Source organism: Syngnathus leptorhynchus, chromosome 14, assembly GCF_054491065.1.
Source record: "Syngnathus leptorhynchus isolate UIUO chromosome 14, UIUO_Slep, whole genome shotgun sequence".
Lineage (NCBI taxonomy): Eukaryota > Metazoa > Chordata > Actinopteri > Syngnathiformes > Syngnathidae > Syngnathus > Syngnathus leptorhynchus.
The window spans coordinates 5154092-5177186 of NC_141208.1; the positions used below are offsets into that span (position 1 = coordinate 5154092).

A 23095-nucleotide genomic window follows, 5' to 3' on the forward strand; every position below is an offset into this window, starting at 1 on the left:
AAAACACTTTGCTAAGTCAAGTGACACTGAGTTCAAAACATTCCGTGAATCATAGTGCGGTCAATTACAAGTGTCAGCATCAACATCCACGCTTCTACTGCATCTCGAAATGATCTTCCAATGGAAGCTTTTTGGATTGTTGAGGTTCTCCATCATTATATTATGCGCGTGTGCGCGCAATCTCGAGTGTGTTTGTCGAGCATCATCGTGAGGAGGGGCAGAAGAAAAAAAAGAGGGGGGGGGGCACAGGTCAGCCATACAAGAAGAAGGTGGGTGGGGGTCTTCAGTGCCGTTTTTGTAAAAAGGGAAGGGGTAAAAAAGCCAGTCTGGAAACAGGATTGGTTTGCCCGTGAAAATGCGACACTCGTACCTGCTGCCGCTGAAAGAGCGACAGCCTCGAAGAGCCGCAGGCGCTGCGATGCTAATGTTGTCGGGGGCTTTGACTTCTCCCAGCCATTGCGAGCGAGCTGCTCCGCCTGACAGCCACGCTCTCCCCGCGCGTCCTGCTCCTCACATTCGAGCCGACCAAAAAGACGAGAACGGACGAAAGAAGACAAGAAATCTAATCTCGTGACAGCAAACCAAAAAAAAAAAAAAAAAAACATGGACGAGACGGATATCATGGACCTGACGCATCAGAAGGCGAGGAAGCGACCGCGGCCAATCACCTCCGCGGATGAGGCGGCGGTGCACGCTCCACTCAAACGAGCGCCGATGCGGGCGGCCGAATGCCGGGAGACGTCGCTCATGTACGCCGTGCGCGGAGAGCCGCTGCCCGCTGCCTCGCTCAAGCAGAATGACCACTCGGTGACCTCGTCGCCTACCAGCGTCATGCCGGCGCAGGTAAATGTAGCTTTTATCGGCTGAGGGGTGGGGGTCAGTGGTAGTTAAGGTTCACTTGCTATCTGGGTGGGTGGAGGGATTTTACGCATGACGCTAGATGGTTTGTTTTTGGGCAATCCTAACAGTGAAGCTTTAAAATCGAGAGTTGACAACTTTTTTTGTCCTACTCAGTGTGCTGCTAATGGTGTTTTTAGGTTAAGAGGAGCTAGAGTCTTATTACACGCCCCCCCTCCCCAACAAAAAAGAGAAAAAAAAAACATTAATTTGCTTTTTAGCCTGCAGGGTTTGAGTGCTTGTGGATACTGGCAACATTCAGGTCAAGGTCGAGCTCTGAACTTATTTCATTGTCTTATTTTTGCACACGATTGAATGAAGGGCAGCAGAGCGGAAGTCGTGGTTAGCATTGCCTGGCTTATATTTGAGAAGTTCTGGGTTCGATTCTTGGCACAGGAGTTTGCTTGAATGAATAGATACTATACACAAGTATATTTTAAAAAGTCATACTGCTCCCCAGGCAACGCAATGCATTTGTGATTAGCAGGTTTGCCTCGCACTGGAGAAGTTCTGGGTTTGAATTGCAACTCAGGATTTTAACCATGATGTAAGTGCATGTGAATAGCAAGGATTAGTCATTATATGTATCAAGAAGTAGAGGGCACGGAGATATCTGCATCATGGTACTGAGGTTCTAGGTTTGAATCTTCTTCCTGTGTGTGTTTTTTGCATGAGAGAAAAAAATGATTGTGAATAGTCAGCAGCATTTTGCGTCAATAAAAGTAGGCATTATTTTCAGCACAGTACACTGGCAGAGCTAGGGGGGGGTGCAGGGGCACTGCCTCCCCCAAATATGTTGTGTTAATTAGCACATCTGCCTCATAGTTTTGAGGTTCAGGGTGTGAATATGGGTTCTGGCCTTCTTGCATTGAGTTTGCTCTAGCTCCAGAAAAGAAATTGCTAGACTAATCAAGTGCAACTTCAATGTGTGCCAACAGGACAATCGTTCCAGTATGTCCCGACCCATGATCACACGCTCGCCGGTGTCTCCGTTGAGCAACCAGGGCATCCCCACACCGGCGCAACTCACCAAGTCCAATGCACCGGTGCACATCGACGTGGGCGGACACATGTACACAAGCAGCCTGGCCACACTCACCAAATTCCCAGAATCTCGGTCAGTTACTCTGAGAGGAAAATGGAGAATGCACTAGTTGGATGAAACTAACCAATTCCACACAACTAACTAAATTCTAATATTTACAAATTATTGTTGACTTCTGTGCTGTCACCGCCAAGGATTGACAATCTCTCAAAAAGGATTTAAACGAAAAATAAGAATTGGGATCTTAGACCTACGGTGTAAATCTAGTCGAAGATGTTGAGCGTAGGGTGCGGACAAAGACAACGTGCTTATTTGGACAGATGCCACAGCAGCAGCAAAAAAAGGCCAAAGGGCATGCGGCCATCTGGAGGCTGCGAGGTCGCTGTGGGTGACGCGCCCGAGGGCGAGCAGCAAACCGCCTCGGGCAGAGCGCGACCAGCTGGCCCTGACCTCTCACAATGTCTTTCTTTTGCTTCATTATTCGACTACTACGACTTAAATTGTCTCGCCTCTGCACAATAAAGAAAAAAAGATAAAAATATAGCATAACTTATAGTCGGAGTATAATTTTTTTGCTGTATTATTTTAACGGATGTTAACACACATACAAGAAACATAACATGCATTGACTGACGTCATGTTGAAGCAACTGCACAGCTCTGTTCTGTTGTTGTAATTCTGAATTGCAGCATAGGGGGCGCCAAAAAAGGTTACAGCTTTAAAAATCCTTCATATCTTGCCTTGCTGAAATTGATCTCATTCAAGTTAGCCACTGGATACTTACTCCACTGTTGGGATGATTGCAAGACTGGCTTTTGTTACCATGACAACCAGGTAGTTACTAGACTATCTTCTTGTGGTAGCAAATCCCTTACTGCGAGATATTCATGCAACCACAAAGAATATAAATGCAAGTGTACATGTAGAGTGTGGGCAGTTGCTTAAAGGTGGCTCTGGATCTTCACCCAGCCTAACTGCTTATGTCATGGGTGGACAAACACAGTTTGGGACGATTGAAAACTGAATCAAAATATGAAGTTCATATCAGTCACTAGGATTTTCTGTGTCCCTATTACATGCTATCATAACCGCTATGCTAAAGCTAGAGAAGGCGTTTCTGTCGCGATGCTGACCCTCTCTTTGCTTCCAACATGTCTCCTGTCACTGCACAGAATCGGTCGCCTCTTTGATGGCACCGAGCCCATAGTGCTGGACAGCCTGAAGCAGCACTACTTCATTGACAGGGACGGACACATGTTCCGCTACATCCTCAACTTCCTCAGGACGTCCAAGCTGCTCATCCCAGACGACTTCAAAGTAAGCCCAGAGAAAAACCTCATCGGCCACTCAGCGTTTCTGCAAGTGGGCGCGCACGCACAATAACATCCGCCTTTGGCTTATGATGCCATGTTGGAATTGCTGCAAACATCTTCCAAGTAAGGGTCCCCACTGGCCAAAAGGACGGACGATAGGAGAAGAGCAAACAATTGGCGGTTGTGATACGTGAATAAGTAGTCCTGTGTGCCGAGGCTGAATTACATTACATGTGACCCATTAGTACTCCTACCGTTCAACTCTTGTGCAACATTCAGTTAGTAATTACTTGACTTGCCCCTCGGGAGAAAGCAAAGACGCACATCATCTGATAGATTATCCACACTGAGGCTCCATCAGCGGAAAGTATGTCAGCTAAAATAAGCAAAGACAAAAGACAGGCCCGAGTCAAGCGGCGCTGAGAACTCAAATGCACTCACAGGCCCAGCGGTGCTCTCTGTTGAAGCGGCAATGTTGAGCCTATGCAGACCTCGTAAAATGCGTACATGACTGATTACGGTTACGTTCCAATATTGTAGTCTTGGAAATGATAAAACAACAGAGGAATTCAAAAGTAGGATTTTTAAATTTACAAAAATGCTGACTCAAAGGTTTCACAGACAAGCACGAGAAATAAATACAGCCTAGCTATTCATGCTAAGCGCTGTTGCCCCGAGATGACAACAATCAGACTCTGTGTGTCTCTGTGTGGTCCTCCCCCCCCCTTCCACCAGGACTACAGCCTGCTGTACGAGGAGGCCCGATACTTCCAGCTGCAGCCCATGCTGTCCGAGCTGGAGCATTGGCGCCAGGACCAGGAGCTGAGTCAGGTATCACGCCCATGCGAGTGCGTGGTGGTGCGCGTGACGCCCGACTTGGGCGAGAGGATCACGCTGAGTGGCGACAAGGCGCTGATCGAGGACGTCTTTCCCGAGATCGGCGACGTCATGTGCAACCTGGTCAACGCGGGTTGGAACCACGACTCCACGCACGTCATTCGCTTCCCGCTCAACGGATATTGCCTCCTCAACTCCGTCCAGGCAAGAACGTCGCGACAAAGATGTCAAACTTGCTAGCGAGGATAAGCGGGACGGTTTTCTCTCCCTGAGTGATCGTGACCCTAATATTGACACCCAAAAAAAAAAATGTACGGCCAGATTAACAGTGAGCACTCAGCTTTCCAGCGACTTAAATTTTCACTTCTCGTCTGATACATTATTGAAGGATTGGAGGCATATGTGAATAGATTTGGCATTGATCTGGACAGTCTGAAAAACACCCCGAAAAAAACAACAAAACCGCCTCTGAAGTGAGTGCAAGAAAGAAAGTGAGCGTGCTCCCTGGCAGTTTGTCCCCAGGCGGGGCCCATAATCCTGTTTGGTTATTAAAGCACGCCGGCGGTGGATGCTGTATCTGCGGCTAATGGAGGCAGGGAGAGATGAGGAGGGAGGGGGGGGGGGGCTGCAAGCAGTATGGGGGACCTTTGTAGTTTCGGCAGAGGCTTGGGCCTGGGGCGAGGGGGGGGGGGGAAATAGGGAAAAGCGAATGGGGGAGGGGGGTGGTGGTTTGAGCGTCCCACACTGAGCCAAGTACTGGAGAGAAAGCCACACTGCTCCCGGGGGCCTCTTCGATGGAATGTGATCCTACAGGCCCCCGGGACACGTCTGTGGATGTCTGCGAGGCGGCGGCCTCGCAAACACGTACGCAGACCAACACAAACGCACAACACACACGAGACAACAATGGACGTGAATACGAGGCAGAGACTTTCCGATGAAAGTCTCGTTGAGATTCCAGTCGGTTTTTGTGTTGCTCGACAGCGTATTGCGAAGAGACTCTTAAAGTACTTTGTGGAGGACTCTAAATTGTCTGTAGGTCACTGGCGGAGTGAGAGGGTGAGCCACAGGGGCACTGCCCCTTCACCCTCTGAAATATACTTGGACCTCCCAGGTGTCAGGCCAGATCATTGACTTTTGGGTGTTTTTTTATTTTTCCAGGAGTTTTTTTTTCCAGATCTGGTGCATCTTCATTGGCGTTTTGTGAAGAATTTTGGGATTTAGTAAAAAAAAAAAAAAAGGCTTCCACTAAGGGAAAACCCAAGCTTCACCAGTGCCGTAAGTGTGAATATACAGTAAGTTTTTGTTTTTATATATTGTGCCCTCTCTTCTTTTCAGGTTCTGGAACGCCTGCAGCAACGAGGCTTCGAGATTGCCGGTTCCTGCGGGGGAGGCGTGGACTCGTCCCAATTCAGCGAGTACGTTCTGAGGCGGGAACTGAGGAGGACGGCTCAGCGAGGAGGACTCAATTGCAATCGGATAAAGCAAGAGCAACTAGACTAGAGACTCTGCTGGACTTTTCCGTGCTCTGGACTCTTCACGTTTTTTTTTCTTCACTTGTTTTAATTTCTTGTTCTTGTTTTCTTATAAAATCATCTACAGAATAAAATAAAAAAAACAGACGCATCTGCAATGGAAAGAGTTGCGACATTTGAATTAAAGATTGCGCGGACATTTGTGATTGTCTACCCCCATAAAACGCGAATGAGAAATATTTATATATGTTGTATCCCGAAATAAAGTTTGTTTTAAAACTTTGAGCCTACATTCGGTTGAAATGGGCAGCACGGTGGAGTAGCGGGCAGCACGTGTGCCTCACAAATAGCTCAGGCCTGCATGTGTTGAGTTAAAAGTCAGCTTTGGTTCATTTTTTTGTGAGGGAATTGTTATTTCACTACAGTGGACGTGTGGGGTTGGACGTCATTGTATTTCATTGATAAATATGACAATAGTGGGGCACAATTCCTTCTGGGAGCCGGGAGATGGTTGCGTTTCTTCCCACAACGGCGCACACGCCCTTTTCTATCTGCGTAGTCTAGCAATTGAAAGAAAGCTCCGCCCATTAGCACAGTTTGACTACACTTGGCACTTGACATGTGCTAGACACAAAAAAAGGGCCCCGAGTGTGGTTTGGCTCGTGCCCACCGCATTAGGGAAATTTAAATATGCATCATAGCACTCGCACTAGCTAAAGTGCTGGACTTTAGGTGTCAACCCAGGCACAGATTTCAGAGTGTGAGTACTTCCTTGAGGTAAAGGAAACACAGGCCATAGCACAGGGCAGGAATACATGGCAAGTGACCATTAATAAATGATTACAGTACGATCTTCATACAAGTACGATAGACCAGTGGCTGCACGGAGGCCTCCTTTACTTAGTTGCAATGAACGGAGTCGCTAGTCCTGTCAGCTGCGCTTCCACACAATCCCCGCAGGGCCCCCGAAAAAAGTGAAATCTCACACACAGTCCTGTCATCTTGTCTTCATCCCTCATGGCAGAATCGCTACTTTTCTGTGGCGATCTGCCGCTTGATGCTTTGCTACGTCTCCCTTTCAGGCCTCTTGTGCCCTAGTTCCACCGCGACCCCCCATTTTTTTTATTTATTATTAAAAAAATTTAGCTTGCGTCTCAACCTCCAAGGCTGCAGGTTTCCCTTTGCTTTCAAATTCACTGGCAAGCAGGTACTGGATCAAACTAAGATATTATCCCACGACACAAGTTGAATGCTAATATGCTTAACAAGATGATCGGGAGTTTCCGTGATGATGACAGAGTCCATATTCAACAATATTTTAAAGCTCCTATAATTTGTTGGTTATAAGAATAAAACCAACCTGTCGTGAAATATGATGGAATAAAAACGAAAGGGTCAATCTTGTGTGCTGCGTCTTTCTCTAGTGATTATTTGAAATCATCCATAAGCGGAATAGCGCCTGGAGAAAGCGAGCAGCGTGATGCAGGGTCAACGGATGGACGCTCGTCATTATGTTACACAAAGTCATTTTAACCATCTTTCTCCCTCCATGTTGATCTTTAGTTGAGCTCCACAGATGTGTCCTACCGTTATTGAAAATGCCACCCTCGGCCATTTTACAACAGCGTGATGATTATAAATGTAACCTACGGTGAAGAAAAGCAAAAAAAACAACAACTCCCACACGTCTCCCGTGCCATTTTTCTTTTTCCTCAAGCCGCCCTTCTGTCTTCCCCCTGCCTCAGCCTCAGGGGCTGATTTCAAATTTTCAAAGACAGTTGAGAGACTGAAGACTTAGAAATATCTTTCTTATAATATCATGGCCACAGAATTATTTCTAGCGGAGAAATTAGTGCATTAGCGTGATGAATAAATGTCTATTCCGACTTTTGAGCTTGGAATTTTTGTAGTTTGACGACTAGTAGTGAAATAATGCCCCCAAAATTGACACTCTCTGTTTGGATAATGCGGAGGGAATAAAATGCTGCACAAGTCTTGTATTATGAGAGAAAAATCCTAATGATATGAGAATAAAAACGTGAATAATATGGAAAAAAGTTGTGAACGATGAAGAAGGAAAAATAGTCTTAATAGGGGTGTTTGCGCCGTTGTGGGGGAGAACGCACCCGACTTGTTTTCTATCGATCGCTTTTAATTTAGCGCGGAGAGAGCAGCCGTGCTATGTCGACATTTCAGTGAGAGGATCTCCACTTGCGAATATTGTAAAGATGGCCGCCGCGTCCAGCCCTCTAATGCTACACAAAATAAATACACTCATTAAAATATCTCTGTCCAAGCGATGGATTCGAGGTAAAGCTCGTTTCACTTTTGGCTTATTGTTTTTACCGTTGTCAAAAAAAGTCAAGGCTGGAGTCGAGGCGCGCTTGCAGTGAGGAGGTTTTCCGTCTTCCCCTGCGGGCCCTTTGGCATTGACTGTACGCTCAGAGTGTATCATTTATATTCTACTCCAGAGGTATGAGGAGAACATGCGATTGGGAAACAGCTCAAACACCACTCGCCTCGTGAGGCTCAAGGCGTCAAAAAAGTCAAGCTTTGTCGCGTTTTTTGCCAAATCCGTGCGCGACTTTTCCATTTTTTGGCAGATACTTTTTCCCAATAAATGCTCGCTGTATTTTACCGTCGTGGTGTAAAATGGCTGAGCGGAGCTGTGATGGAATTTGAGCAGCAATGAAATCTGGCCAGCCTTTAAATGCCATAGGTGCCTCACTCTAACCTGTATCGAAAAAAGCCCACCGGGCCTTTAAAGCCATTGAGATAATTGCAAATGTATCCTTTGGCGCAGGAAAAAAAAAAAAAAAAAAAAACAGCAGTCGCCCTCACTCGTTTTCTCTCTGCGCCTCCGTCCCGTGGCTGACAATTAAGACGGGATACCTGGCCTTGATTAAGAGGTTACATTTCTACGACGGGAGCCTTTCACGCCGGGCCGACCCGAACCGCTCCGATGATTGCGGAGTCCGCCATTCAAGAGCCAGCCATCCATCATAGCGCTGAGGCCACCGGCTTTATTATAATACAGAGGACAGACGTGCTCCCGGGCTATGTGGGACACAATAGAGGTCTTTCAACAGACCTATAAATACATGATCTGTCAGGGCCGGCTGTCCTGGGGGCTCTCTCGGCAACGTTCGAGCCCCGCGGTCGGCCATCACTTATGCTAAGATATGCGCGGCGGCCCTCGGGCTGAGGCTAAGGCTCGGTTCATTTCAGCCCCTCATCAACCACCACATACTACCTCCAGCCATGAGAATAAATAAGAACAAGTTAAAAAAAAAAAAGGTGGGGGGGGGGGGAGTCCTTCATTATGACAGAGAGCAAAATTCTACTAAACAAACAAACAAACAAACAAACAAACAAACAAACAAACAGTGAGCGTTCGCCATGCGAGGAACTGTTGATTGCAAGTCGGAGACATAAGTTGAGAAGATCTGCGAGTTGCGTTTCGTTGTTACGTCATATTTTGTTGTGTTCCGTGTTCATGGCTTGTCTTATTTATGAAGCTTTTGTCTTCACATGTCCTCATCAGCCATGTTCCTTGCGGCTTCCAAACAGCTTCCTGAGTCACTCAGGTCTCGTCTAGGTGTGACTATTTTGATCAATTTAGTTTTGTTACTTTTTTTGTTTTGCTTTTTATTCATTTTGCATTTTTGTCTTGTTTGGATTTTTTACTTTTTTTTTTTTTATACATACATTTGGGGCAATATTTATTTGAGATTCCTACACTCCTTACTTCACTGCTTTCCTGAAAAACGTGAATCAAGACGGGTGCCTTGACTTATGAGTCGAACTCATTCCGTGACCATATTTGGTTTTCACGACAGTATCTGATGCTTAAATTTTTGCTCACAACATCAACATCCGTTTGAGGTAGCGCAGTGTGTGCATTCGAGTGGAACATTACTTTCTATTGCTGCTTTGCTACATGCAATCATATTTTTTATAAGCATATATCCTACGATATGCAGTTCTTCACCCTCCTCATTTATCTCAGGTGAGCATCTCCTTCCACTGTTGCCTCCTGGCCAAGATCAGCAATCTGGAGGTTGGGCGTGTTCTTCTTGGAGATTAGTCTGGATGTAGCATGCTCGAATAATAAACAGGTGAACATTTTAGCTGTGCATAATTCTCTATCTGTGTGCCACCTTAATGTATGAAAATGCTATTCTTGCTCGGGGCTTAAAACCAGCAGCAGATTATGTCCAGGCCACGCTGAGCGGAAAGCCAATGACGAACGTTAGCACTAGCGCAACAATAACCACTAGCTCGGCGGGTGGCTATTTATCATAACCTGAATTATTATTATTTGGATGTTTGGCTGGTGGGAGGGTGCCACCGTTAGTTGGTGGGCTGGATTTGAACAGTAAGACTGAAAGTTAGTTGCTTTTTGATATTTGGTGGACAGCGTCGTAAGTGCTCGGCCGGAGATGTTTGGCTGTACGGATCTTTATAATTCCTCGTGAGGTGAGCAGATCCATTTGGAATGACACAACCGGGGAATGTGAGGCCTTGACTGGCCTTGAGGCTACTTGGCTGCGGAGAGGTCATGAGGGCAACAAGAGCAGAAGATCGAAGGGGGCTGGGGTTAATGGGGAAGATCTTTGCTTTAGATTCTTTTTTTGGTGGAAAGTTTTGCAACCTGATTACCAGGTACGTTTTGAACAAATATGTGTTTACTCTGGGAACACTTTACTCAAAACATGTGTGCAGATCCACTACGTTTGTATACCTACCAGCCTGGAGGGGCTTATCCCAGTCCCATTTACAGCCAATGCAGGTGAGGGTGTGTGTGTGGTGGTGGTGGGGGGTTTAATAATAGCTGGTATTGTTGCCTTCAGATTTTTAGTCCCTCAACTAACCCGCAAACTCCTCGCACACAAAACACTCCCCGCCCCCTTGCACCAGTCTGATTCAGCCCACGGCACTCGCACACTCCTCCAACTCACTTCTTCCTCTTCTTCTTGTTCCCCCAGATCTCTCTTTGCCACAGCTGCAGCCTCCTGGCTCGGCCCGCAGCCTTCAGCAGGCTTCCCGGCTCGCTCTCTTTCTCCCCTGCAGCAACAAAAGGGAGAAAACAGGCAAAAGAGGAAAAATAAAACTTCAGGCACACCATGCGAGGCCATCTGGGTAATCTTGTTCAAAAGGCTCGAGGTGATAGCAGCAATTTACACAGGCAAAAAGAAGGAGGGAAGGGGGGGGGGGGCTTATTTCCATACCTAGCAGCCTCGAGGAAATGCAATTGAATAAACCAAGAATTAGAAAAGTATTACAGCAAAACCAATACGGAATATTCAACATTAGATCAATTTGTCCTTTTCAGCCTCCTCCTAAAACAAACACGAGCATTGAAATATGTTAACGTGACATAGAGTCAATACACATGCACAGAGATACACGCACACAGCTGAGGGGGGGAAGGGGGGGGGGCAATATTTGTGATGAAAGCAAATCAAACTCAAATCCAACATGTTAAAGTCAAGTTGATTAGTGTGAAAATGTTAAAAAAGCTTCTTGGGCTGGCATTTCCCACAGTCAAAAACGATATGCTAATTTGCAACTTAATGGCTGAGGGCAGCGTTCTTGCTTATACAAACCTTGAAAACATGCGGCTGTGCTGATACGTGCGCCTTTAATTTAATGAAGTAAAGCAGCGGCAGCCGCAACAAAAAACAATAAATGCCCCAATTAAAGAACAGGCATGAAGAGAAGTGTCTATTTCCCGCTTAAGCGCCTGCGGACATATGTACCCGAGCGTGTCTGCACATTTATCCGCACGTACGAGCATATGCATCGTGTGCAGCCCATAAAAAAAAAAAAAAAGAAAAGAGTCCTGCCTTTCACATTAGCATATGTGCCATGTTGTGGGAGATGCAGCTTATCTGGTGGGAGATCCAGGCTACATGTTTATGGCGCTTGCTCTGAGAGGGGTGGGGGGGGGCAGACATGTCTGCGTGTATACTTTATCGTAAGGCGTTACTGTATAATTAGTGCATCGTGTACGCCATGGCTGACACGTGTCGTTGGAGCATATTGAGCATTAAAAAGCAAAAGCGAGGATGTGCCATCCCGCATTCTTGGTCTCGTCCTCACCCCCCCCCCCCCCCCTCTGCGACTGTATGTCATCTGGCCTTCTTCGCACCCCCGCAGGCTACAAGCCCATCAGGCTCGCTATGCTCCAATGTGTCCCGACAGACCTGATGTGATCTGAGTGGCTGACGGGTTCGTCCCTGCTGCCCGCTGTCGCTTTCGTTCCACGCTTCACTCATACGCAAAGACCGACGAGCGCACGACCCGATGCCGTCCGATCAAGTTTGCGGCTCGGCGACGGCGGTGTCGCCAGCGACGCTGTGCGGGGAGCTTCGTCTTCAAAATTTGGTTTGAACTGTGGGAAGGGCTGCCTCAGGGGGGGGGGGGATTCAAGGGTAGGAGTTACAATGTGTATGCTCAAAAAAAGAAGATCACTGGTTTGGATTGAAAGAAAAAGAAAAAGGCCGATAGGTTTTGCAATTTGGAAATCCAATAAAATCTTGGCAGGTTTTCATTATTAGGGTCATCGAACAAAATGTGCAGTAACAAATGTCTCACTGCTACTTCCTGTGTCTTACAGGAAGTCAAGCCCATAATTGCTTTTGCATAAGAGCTACCAGATATGCTAATGGTTAGCCTAGCTTCTTCCAATTCTTCATCTCCAACTATTATTTCTTCCTGACGGGAACGTCCTCGTCGTGTGTGGTCTCTCAACTAGTATACTGTACGTGTGTACTTTGTCCATGCTTCAGTGCTTTCAGGCTTACACAACATTTTTTGCAGAGAACAAAAGCTCATTGTTTTTTTTTTTTTCAATCACTGCCAAGACACAAGTCCAAATTTTAAACAGGGTCTGAATACGCCTTGCTGTGCGCTTCGACTTTTGGTATGCACGCGCTCGGATGTGAACCTTCAATTTTGCAACCCTGACGGAGAGAAACAATACCCTCTTGGTTCAGTAGCCATTTTATACAAGCACACTCACACACCCACAGAGGCCTGAGGGGATGCAGTGCGAGTGGGGGTTGGATATCGTGAGACGAGGGCATCAAACTGGGGCTTTGGAGACGCCGAGCTGCGCCAACCGCAAACGTACGAGTACGGGGCGCGTGCACGTCTTGTGTGAACGCAAATTCACACATCTGGTGACACACCGAGGGAGGGATAGCGAGAGTTTATGGAGGCTACTTTGAAAGCGGTCGAGTTGCTTGCGAGTGAAGGACGACGGTGCCTTTGCCTGCAGGGATCATTTCGACATAATCGTTCTTCTGAAGGGAAAAAAAAAGGACAGTGAAAATGAGGAAGCTCTGCAGAGTTCAAATATTTTTACATTTCATGTATACTGTGTATATTTTTCAAATGAAACTTCAGGAAGAGAACAAATAGCCCCGAGTTTCTAATCAATGATTAACTCTTATCGACTTACCCGTTGAAAAATGTCGACAATTTTTAACACTACAAAATTGCTGCTAACTATACATTTCATTTTATTAGGTAAGAAATTGCAATCCATTTTGACTTCATAATCATCTTCTCAGTAATAATAATAATAAAATTAAAATCATTTCATTGATTGATTTGAGTTTATTTTTCTATAATAATACTTAAACTTTAAAATGGAAGATTATAGTTTTACATCAAATAACCTCCATTTAAATTTAAAACAATACAGTAATATCCTTATTTAATTATATATATTATGATTTTGTATAATACATAATGTATTATTCCACTATGGAATATTCTATTAAAAAAAAATCCTGACTTCTTACTTCACAGGTTGGCTAGGAGTAATCTTTTGCTTCCGTTGCCTTATCGTGAGGCTGGCGGTGTCCATTTTGGCTCATTTTTGAGAACCCAAAAATGGCTCCCGCAAAGGGCTTTGCTTCACGGCTCTCATCTCACATTGCGGTGCCTCATGTGACTCACGTGTGACCCAAATGAAGCACCCAAAGTCTTCCGAAATATCTCCCATCACTGATTTAGCTTTGCAGCGCTCAAACCTTTTCCACATGAATTCTGCCGCAGCCGCACCGCTTCAAGATGACACATACGCTTGGTCATTTTTGACATGATGTTTTGACACTGTCAACTCGGGAAAATTCTTCCTCGCAGAGCCTGGAGACATCGCCGCCATTTTGGGGGGGCACATGTGACCCTTTGCGCCGTCTGCATTGGCGCCAAACGGCAAGGCGGGAGGGGCGGGGCGGGTCAGGAGTCACTCGGGCCACGTGACGCACCCCCGGGGGCGTCGTCGGGAGCGACAAGGAAGCCCAAGAAGCAGAGAGAGCAGTGCTGCCGCGAGGCCCCCGTGTGAAAGAAAAAGAAGGTCAGCGACCACAGGAAGCAGTGTAAAAAGCGCCCCTGGCTACTGTCCTTAATGAGAGCACATCCCCTTGGGTGCGTATCCCAGCAGCCCCCGCTGCCGCCACGTGGAAAAGTCCAATCTATACGGAGCGCCGCGGGCAAGCCACGGCAGCCATTTTCATGGCTCATTCTCCGAGCCAGGAGCCATCTTGTGAGGTAAACAAACCCAAGTACAAAGACATGCGCGCTGCCACTCGCCACTCAGTTGTTGGCGCTTTTCTTTTTTTTTTTTACCATTTGTTTCATTTGGAACATCTGGAAAGATTCACTTTTTCTTGGAATGGGGGTCAAACTTGTTACAGGTGCCCTCAGAGGTCCGATTTGAAAGTTATAACTACAGACGGTAAAAGGCTGCGGCTATGATGTGAAAAATTGGCACGTACCTTGGGTAACATTGGTATACTATAAAAATATCGTTTTGGAATATGTCGATTTATATTTAGTTCGTTGACAAAAATGTTTCTTCCATTTTAGTCTTAATTATTTCATTTTGTTAACTATCGAATAAATATAGAATAACCTTGGTTATTAATTTGGCTCAGAAGAGGCTGCTTAAATGCCACTTGAAGCATTAGCGACCTATTAGGTTTTGTTCTGGGGGGGCGGGGTTATGTACAAATATTCACATTTGCAAAAATGGGTCAACAACTTTGGTTTTCTGCCAAAAGAATGTCGCGAGCCATAAAATCTGCTAGCCAGAATCAGAAGCATGTCTCCTGGTCAGAAGTAGAGCTCCACTGCGCTGTGTTGTACGTACACTTCTCGTTGCCACCTAACATCTTCATACGATTATTATCATTTTTGGAATGGATAACAAACGCCCCAAAAAGATTGCTGCAAGCATAAAATGACTTGGAGGCCCGCATCCGGCTCGCGGGCCTTGTTTGCACCACCTTTCCTTTTGAGTGTCTTATATTGGCGTAAACAAAACAACGTTTGACAAAAAAACTATTAGATTGGGAAAATTATGAGAAGGATCGCCCCCAACACCACCCAGGGCGTTAAATCTCATTAACGGCTTTTTCGATTCCTCCTTTCAATACATTTGTTAAAGTGCCAGGCGGCGTTCAATTATCAAGCAGGCCTTCTCACCTTCAAGACACGGGCCGACGTGGAAGCCCGCGGGGCCCCGGAGGGGCGTAAAAGCACATAAACACACATGCATACTTTCTGTGAGTAATGGGCTCTTCGACCATTTGTTTGTTTGTTTAATGCTTCCAACACAAAGCGCTAGGGGGGGGGACCGGGAGGGGGGCGGTTGCACTTCGGTCCTGCACTTCCCCACAACTTTTAAATAAACTAAGCGTGCACATGTACAGTCTCATGTTGATTAGAAAAACCTTGAGGCCACAACGTGCCCTCATCTTTCCGACATTCTAAGCTCCCGAGCAGCTGCGTGGCTTTCGCAATAACAACCAAACAATCCCCCGCCCAGCCCGGCCCCGCCTAAAGTTCTTTCTTTCAACTGTTTCCAATCAGCACTTTGCCCCCGGGCCACAGTGCCCCTAAGGGTGAAAACGTTTTTCCAAGGCTGTGTTTGTTCTGGAACCATTCGCCATGGCCACGTCCTCCTGGCTCCAGGCAAGGCACACGGCCTCGGGGCGCTGAGGCGTGACCTATTTGGATGGAAACGAGGGTGACACCCAGCTCCCCTCTTCAGGCATGCACAAGTACTACAAGTGACTCAAACGTGGACTTTAAGTCCCTTTAAAGTGTGAGGAAATATACAACTAAATTTGCTACATCACATACAACACTGTTGTTAATAACCTTTGCCATATTTGAATAATTACCGTATTTTTCAGACGACAAGAGGCACCTGATTTTAAGGCCCAGTCTCAATAAACATGAGGGGGGGGCAGAACAGCAAATGAGTTCAACCTTATTCAACTTCCATACATTAGGCAACCTGAAATAAATGGCTGCTACATGAATAGCGTCATCAAAGTGCTTCAACCCTAGAATATTGCCTCGAGGGTCATCGCAGGGTCTGACATTTTTGTGTGCACACTCACGGCAGACAGGCCCTCTAAAGTCGCTGTGCCAGTAAACTATCTGTTAAGTTTTAGTCAAATGAACGGATGAATAGAATTAAACTGTCTAAAATGTGACTTTTCATTCCAGTATGCAGAATGCAAATATGAACAAACAGCTTTAAAAACAATGTGTTGACACACTGTAAAGTCTGATTGTTAAAGATGTGTCTGTTCCTGTTTTAAGATGATTCACAGGGAGGCAGGATTATATTAAAGAAAAAAAAAAAACAGTCCTAGCTGGAGGCAAAAAGGTATTCATTCCTTTCCTTGCCCTTTAGCAGCTGTTGTTCATTTCCATTTGTGTGTGTGTTTAACGTCTGGTGAAACTGCCGCATGCTTAACCTGGTGTACTTTATATGCATCCAAATATTTGTAAGATGTGATATTTGCACAAGAGTTAGAAATGTTTCTGATTTTACTGCATCACCAAAACATACTTTGGCAAATGTGAAATGTTCTATGAGCTTCAATGCAGCGTTTTAGGGGTTGTCAGCGAGAAACAACTGAAATGAATGTTAAACTATAAAATATGATTTGAAAAACGATCAAATTTATGTTAAAATAAAAATAAATAAATGATGTATTTATTTTTTATGTACATTTTTGTCCCTAGAAAAATCCTACAATATATTTACATTTTTTCTTATTTGCTAAATTTGCTGACAGAATTCAATCATAACTGAGCTGGTGTTTGTTTAATTGGGATCAATGACGCAATAATTTGATTAAAAGAAAAAATCCACAGATCCTAAATTAAATGTTAAGAATGATTCAGTCTTTGAAACCACATCTGACTAAATGAAAACATTTCTCTCTGAAGGGGAATATATTCCATTTTAATGTGATTTAGTTTTATATGAGTGAGGTAGCCAAAAATAAAAAAAACATGCCAACCCTTCCCCCTCCAAATCAACCACTGTACTTAAATAAAACGAGCAAAAACTATGCAGGCCAAAAAGCTCATACACACACCCACACAGGCGCGCGCACACACACACACACACACACACACACACACACACACACACACACACACACACACACACACACACACACACACACACACACACACACACACACGTACACACACACACGTACACAGTTTAAAGTTTTTGTGCTTAGTTTTGATTCAGCTCTTCATCACCACAGGGCCCAACTCCGGTTCGCTCCAGTATTAGGCTCAATTAGAACAAGATCCAATTAGAGGGCTGCGTTCCCCTGGGGCAAGGAGAAGCAGGAAATGGAGACGGAGAAAACGTGCAAGTCGACAACATGCGGACACAGCCGGCATAAACAAACTCACTTTGTTGATCTCGGTTCTTGCTACGCCAAAGTCCCCTGGGAGTCAAAGCCCTGCTAGTCTAAGCTATGAGATAAAACAAAATACAGAAAAAAATAAATAAATAAAAAGAAAAGGCCCACAGCGAAACATGAACTCTGTGAGCACAAGGGCTCCGACACCATGAAGGGAACGTCTGGGCCCAGAAAATGAAAAAGCCCTCCGGCGTTTTCCATTTACAGCGAAAAAATCCAGCGCTCGCTTCTGGCCAGGGTTAGTATCAGACTCTCAAAATGAACACTTACACTACTGGAGGAACAAATGGAGCCGCTTTCCATTGTCGCTCTATTAAATCTGTGCCTTAATGGACATATAGCTTACTGCTGACAGAAATCAATAGTGGACAATAAGATGGAAAAAGGAGAAAGCCAGCAGAAAAGTGTACCGACTAGCGTGATGCTAGAAAAATAACGCCTGATCGACCTTGCCGGGGGGGGCACCGGCCTATCCCCGCCCCCCCTCGGGCAAGCATGTGAGGAAAATGAAGGCCTACCTTGACCTACTGAAATGAGCAGAAAAACGATGTTTTGGCACCACGGTATCACTCGCTGACTCGGAGTGGCAGGATACGGAAACCCTGGCAGACTTGGGGGGGGGGGGGTCGTGCCCAGGTGTCGTGGGTGTCTTGTGAAATGCTGCATTAAAACCACCCCCGACTCACCTCCAGCCTTCCCTGCAGTCTGCCAAGTTGTGTTTCAGGCGGAGATGGAAATCCAATTAAGTGGCATGCTCAACTTGGCCCCTGCAAAGTCATTTGACAAATTTGCTTCAATTACACTTAAACTGAGAGCAGAACCTCCAACATCCCTAACTGAGTCATCTGGTGTCCTCCTTGACACCGTGCCATATTTTCCAGAAAGACTTGCAGGTGCAGCACTTCTCGCTCATCGTTAAGTGCAGCTGCATGTAAAGTTGACTCGCTCGCAGAAGGTCAACGTTTGGCCACGGGGGCTTCCAGCTGCACGGCCTGGCTGACCCGCCACGGTCGTCTCGCCGAACCGCTGCTGGAGTCAGCCGTCCCCCCAGCAGTGTGAGTGCTCCAATGATCTGGCGCTGGCTCATGCGGCGTGCCGTGACAACGCTGCATCGCGTGCCTCAATAAAAAAAATAAAAAAAGCGGGTCAGCTCATGCAGATGTGTGCTCTCTATGTCTACCCAACATTGGCTATGACACCGTGGTCAATTTAAAAGCCTCAGTGGACTTTTATTTTGAAGGTGGCTCACCTGGTGGGGTGGTGGCTATTTTGATTTTTTTGTTGACATTTTGGATTGCCTTGACACAATTTAGTACTATATCAGGATAAGGCCAACCAAAATCATAATCAATCGCAAATTTAGGATATTAAGAAACTAGCTTAGCTGCTAGCATTGAATGCCCTGCTGGCTATAATTGACATTTTGTGCAGAATTTTTATTATTAATTTTTTACTTAATGGGCAAAATCTATCCAGTTTTTCTTTCGCTGATCCAGAAAACGAAGACTCAAATGGGCGATCCGATCCGAACCATGAATGTTTTGATCTGTCACGCCATGAAGTGATACGCACCACACACAATCAATTACTGTTTACATTTGAAACTATTTCCCTTCAAAGGCAAAGCAACATAAAGCGGACGATTGCCGAGTCACTTCCTTCCTGCCGGCCAACCTGGCTCCTTTATCGGCCCGGGATCAGTTGTTAGTGCTGGCACTTTGCCTGGCCCGTCCTCTGGAGAGAGGTGGCTCTCAGCTGGAGAGAAGCGCCGCGGGCCTTCCATTGTACGCCGAAAGACACTCGGCATACTTGAGAGAGCCGGTGCAGGTGCACGGAGGAAGAGTACGAGGGCACGCACCTGAGGGGCCCCAGCTTTTTTTCCCCCTCCTCCTCACCTTGCAGACGTCAAGCTTGTATTTAGGGGGGGGGGGATTCTGTGTGAGCTTATTTGTTGTCAGCAGGGAGGCAGATTTACAGGCGCTACACTGCGCTAGAGGGAGGTCAAGGCCACGCCGGAATAAAAGCAAAGTGACTTTCAATTGAGCGCATACCTCCGCCAATTAGGAAGCAGTCACAAAAGTTTGCTCGTTAACTGCAAACATCCAATGGAACGACTGAATCTGAATCGACTTGTTTGCATTATTACACTCGGAAGAAAGGATTTTACTGACCATGACTCGGCGGCCAGGCAGGGTGAAGATCCAGAGCCACTTTCAAGCGACAGAGTTTTTAGACTCCAGTCACTCTACGGTGTGAAACACAATCATCCACTTTTTTTTTTCTCCCACCTGTGAAAGTGATCCTTTTGTTTCCCGTTGCTTTAAAGCTGACAGGCGACAAGAGTCCCCGTGACAACGAGCATCCATCTCCCCATGTCAGTCGCCGAGACAAAAGAGGCAACGAGGGACACATAAAGAAAGTGATGGGGGAACAAGAAGAGAGTTAAGACAAAATGGACGGCAAGTTGTAAGTCTGTGTCAAATGTGAGAAGGGCCATAGAATACTTTGGGATTTTTCATTCCAGTTTTTTTCTTGATTTTCTTTTTTTATAACAGGATACATCTGATGTAGTTCAAGTCCAATTTAGCCAAACTGTCTACAATTCTGTCATTAATCAGCACCGACCACTCAGCTCATTCTTTCAAGTGTCTCCTAATGGTGATTTTCAAACAATATCTGCAAAAATGTTCAGGGATTGTTGCTCTTTATCATAAAGAGTATTGATTTTCTGCTCTCTTACCTAAGATGTTTGAGGTACTTGAAGTAAACATCAGATCAATAAGTAATTTCATCACCCAAACTTTCAGGGATTTGGGTGTGTTGTATGAGAGCAAGTTGCTTATTGATTTGGAATGACGTTTGGTGGAAAATACCCGTTTTGGCGAGAACTTCGTCCTCACTTTCCGATATGATTTGAGCTCTTGTTGAGATTGGCCCGACGAGTGACGGGGTGAGTGCTGATGTTTTCATCACAATGATGTGTCTCGCTCAGCACACTCTCCTTGCTACTCTTGCTAATTTAGATTGAGATCCTTCCAGGCTTTCCCCCCTATCTTTCATTTCCCTGCCTTCCATCTCTCCTCTCTGCATCCCATCAGCCCCTTGATAGGAGGAAAGAAGAAGGGGGGGAAAGAAAAAAAAAAAAAAGCCTTCATGTCTGTGACTTTCTTGCCCCGCAGCGCATGAAGCCCTCTTTTATTTTGATCATCGCAGCACAATGGATTCATGCCATTCTGGCAACTTTATTCAGTATCAGCCCAAATTTACATACTGCTTAACAAGTTTGCGCGTGACTGTTGATGCCCCTGATCAAAGTGCTTTTGGAAATCTTTCTCATCTGATTTCTCACTTCCCCTTCCATCCTTCATTTCAAATGCATGCCGCAGACAGGCATCTTTAACTCAGGGGCAAAAAAAAAAAAAAAAGGTAACCTTAGTGCTGCGCAAGCCCAAATGTCATCCAACAAGGAGGGCTCGTGTCCCGGGGATACAGATAATGTAATCCAAGCAGTATACAGTGTGTGACTGTGTCTTTGAGCATGTGTGTGTGTGTTAGTCCACGACTTGCCTCAGTGTGTATTGGCAGCTTGGGTTTAGGGGCAGAGGATGACAAAAGTCAAAGCAGTCATGTGTCATTTTGGGTGCTGTAGGGCTGGGACCTGCCTAAGGGGTTGTCCTCTCTGTCAGACGCACTCAGACATCTGCACTGAACTCTCCTGCCGTCTCCTCTTCTTCTTCTTCTTCTTCTTCTTCTTCTTCTTCCCTGTCGCCTTCTTCTGATGGTCACAGAAAACATTTGTTTTAAATTGGGGAAAAGAATCGACGAGCCGAGAGTAGGCGGGGGTTGCAAACACAGACTTTCACTAACAAGCGCATGCATGATTTTTTTTTTTTTCTGGAGGGGAGCTTGTTGGGCATCAAGGGAAAAAGGGAAGAGGGTCTACTAATTCTTGAACAATAATAGTGCAAATATAGTCCCAATTGAAAACATGCAATAAGCAAGAGTGAAAATACAATGAAAAGATGGCGTGGGTGGAAAGAGGGGAATCGTGGGAATGCAAGATTGCGCCTCCCCGGGGCAATCTAATCATGCTACGGGCCGATGGTTCCTCCTTATGCATCGGCTGACATTTTCCTGTAACCCTATCCCGAGTAATGTCATGTGATGTGTGAGTGGCTTCTGCCATACCGCCGGGAGGTCAACGGGCCCCGAAGGCGATGGCGTTTTGCCCCTCAGCCTTCCCGCGGATTATTTTTCTTTTTTTTTTTACCATTCGGCCACATTTTACTCGATCTTTGTCTTTCTTCTTCAGGATCAACTTTCAATTAGAGGAGGATTTTCTGTCACGGGACAAAAGCCCTGACAGATGACTCTTGAGGGGAAACCCAAAACCTTGTCTTTCGTGTTGTTTCCCGTCAAACTATTAGTATTCCTGCACCTTTCACGGGACACAAAGGCATCAAGCCGTCAGCCGTATCTGTTACTGAACCGTGTGCTCAAAATCAAAAAGAGAGGGGGACTTAAAAATAAGATTCAGGGACAGAGATGAGATTTTTGATAGGAGATAATGGAATGACATTAAAAATGCTTCCCTGCAGCTAGAGGGGGGGGGGGGCATGAAAAGCAAATATATAATTTGTTTTTTTTCTTGCTTTTGGATATGTAAACCGGCGTGCAGATATGCCCAAAGTTAACTTTACATTGCAAGTGCCCCTCGGGGAGTTGGGGGGGGGGGGGATGCGCTATACACACAAATAGTTGATGTGTGTAGCTGTCGACGTGTGACAAGCAGAAAAGGGACAGTGTTGAGAGCGTAGCCTTTTACGACCCAACACACTTTGACAGCTTGGCCATGGCTTGGGGACACAAGCCATGCTGCTGTTTCATCTGACAATTTGAAGAAAAAAAAAAAAAAAAAAACGCTCTTTCCACGGATTGCCTTGTTCACATTGTTGTGCGTGTGTGTGTGCGTGCGTGCGTGGGTTTAAGTAAAGAGACAAAAACATGTCTGCAAGATATAGGTGTCACACTGTCAGTCTGCAAGATGAAAAAAGCCAGATGAAAGGGGAAAAAAAAAACGAGTCGATGATGATGCTTTTGATACAACACTGCGCTCTGCTGGTGAAGGCCCACGTAGACCCCAGTATGACTAAGATGTGGACCCCCCCCCTAAAAAAAAAAAAAAAAAGAAATCTACAACTTGCCATTGATGATGGTTTGAACCCCAGGATTGATTTTGAAGACCTATTTCCTCCCAAGTGTGTTGATTAAACCCCAAATTGTTGACAGTGTTGGGTCCACTGCATGGCAGATGAAGGAGGGGGGGGGGGGGGGGTGACATGAATAGGCCAACAGTATTTTTATTATGTGTGTAACAAGCGTAAAATCTAGGTATGTGTGTATGTGTGTGTGGTTGTGCACGTGTGTTTGCATACAAACAATGCAGTCAGTTGACAGCCCGCAGCAGTGTGCATTCTTGCTTGGAGAGTACATGTCCCCGGGCCGCGTTCCTCCGCTGATGACCTCTGGTGAAGCCATTATCTTCTGCAATAATGATGAGCCCAAGCCGGCGATGAGAGAGATGGACTTTATCCTCAGGCGCAGCAGCAGCAGCAGCAGCAGCTGATTATGGCCAACAACAATGCTGGAAAAATAAAGAAAGAAAGGGGAATAGTGGGAGGGAAGAAAGAAGACTCCATAGCCACAAGGAGCTGCAAAAAAAAAAAAGGACTTTTGCTGAAGCACAAAATAAGCTTAGGCGATTGAGAG

The 23095-nt window shown here is 45.8% G+C and overlaps 1 protein-coding gene and 1 long non-coding RNA gene across 2 annotated transcripts; one reads left to right on the forward strand and one right to left on the reverse strand.

Moving 5' to 3' along the window:
- The first annotated feature begins 305 nt into the window (after positions 1–305).
- On the forward strand, positions 306–5816 carry LOC147046171 (BTB/POZ domain-containing protein KCTD1). Its single transcript, XM_085930378.1, has 5 exons — positions 306–843; positions 1836–2014; positions 3115–3259; positions 3991–4296; positions 5431–5816. The coding sequence occupies exons 1-5, from the start codon at positions 604–606 to the stop codon at positions 5593–5595; spliced, it is 1035 nt and encodes a 344-aa protein (XP_085786504.1). The 5' UTR covers positions 306–603; the 3' UTR covers positions 5596–5816.
- A 3771-nt stretch (positions 5817–9587) lies between these two features.
- LOC147046172 (uncharacterized) lies at positions 9588–18161 on the reverse strand. The gene is made up of 3 exons (XR_015068117.1): positions 18013–18161; positions 10529–10634; positions 9588–9669 (listed from the first exon to the last, which is right to left on the reverse strand). It is a non-coding gene; the product is annotated as an uncharacterized LOC147046172 (long non-coding RNA).
- Positions 18162–23095: the final 4934 nt, after the last annotated feature.

Bases quoted from the DNA above. Each gene is read 5' to 3' on its own strand.
- LOC147046171 (XM_085930378.1), top strand. From the start codon at position 604: ATGGACGAGACGGATATCATGGACCTGACGCATCAGAAGGCGAGGAAG. The intron at 844-1,835 runs GTAAATGTAGCT...GTGTGCCAACAG, and splicing joins CCAGCGTCATGCCGGCGCAG to GACAATCGTTCCAGTATGTC. The intron at 3,260-3,990 runs GTAAGCCCAGAG...CCCTTCCACCAG, and splicing joins TCATCCCAGACGACTTCAAA to GACTACAGCCTGCTGTACGA.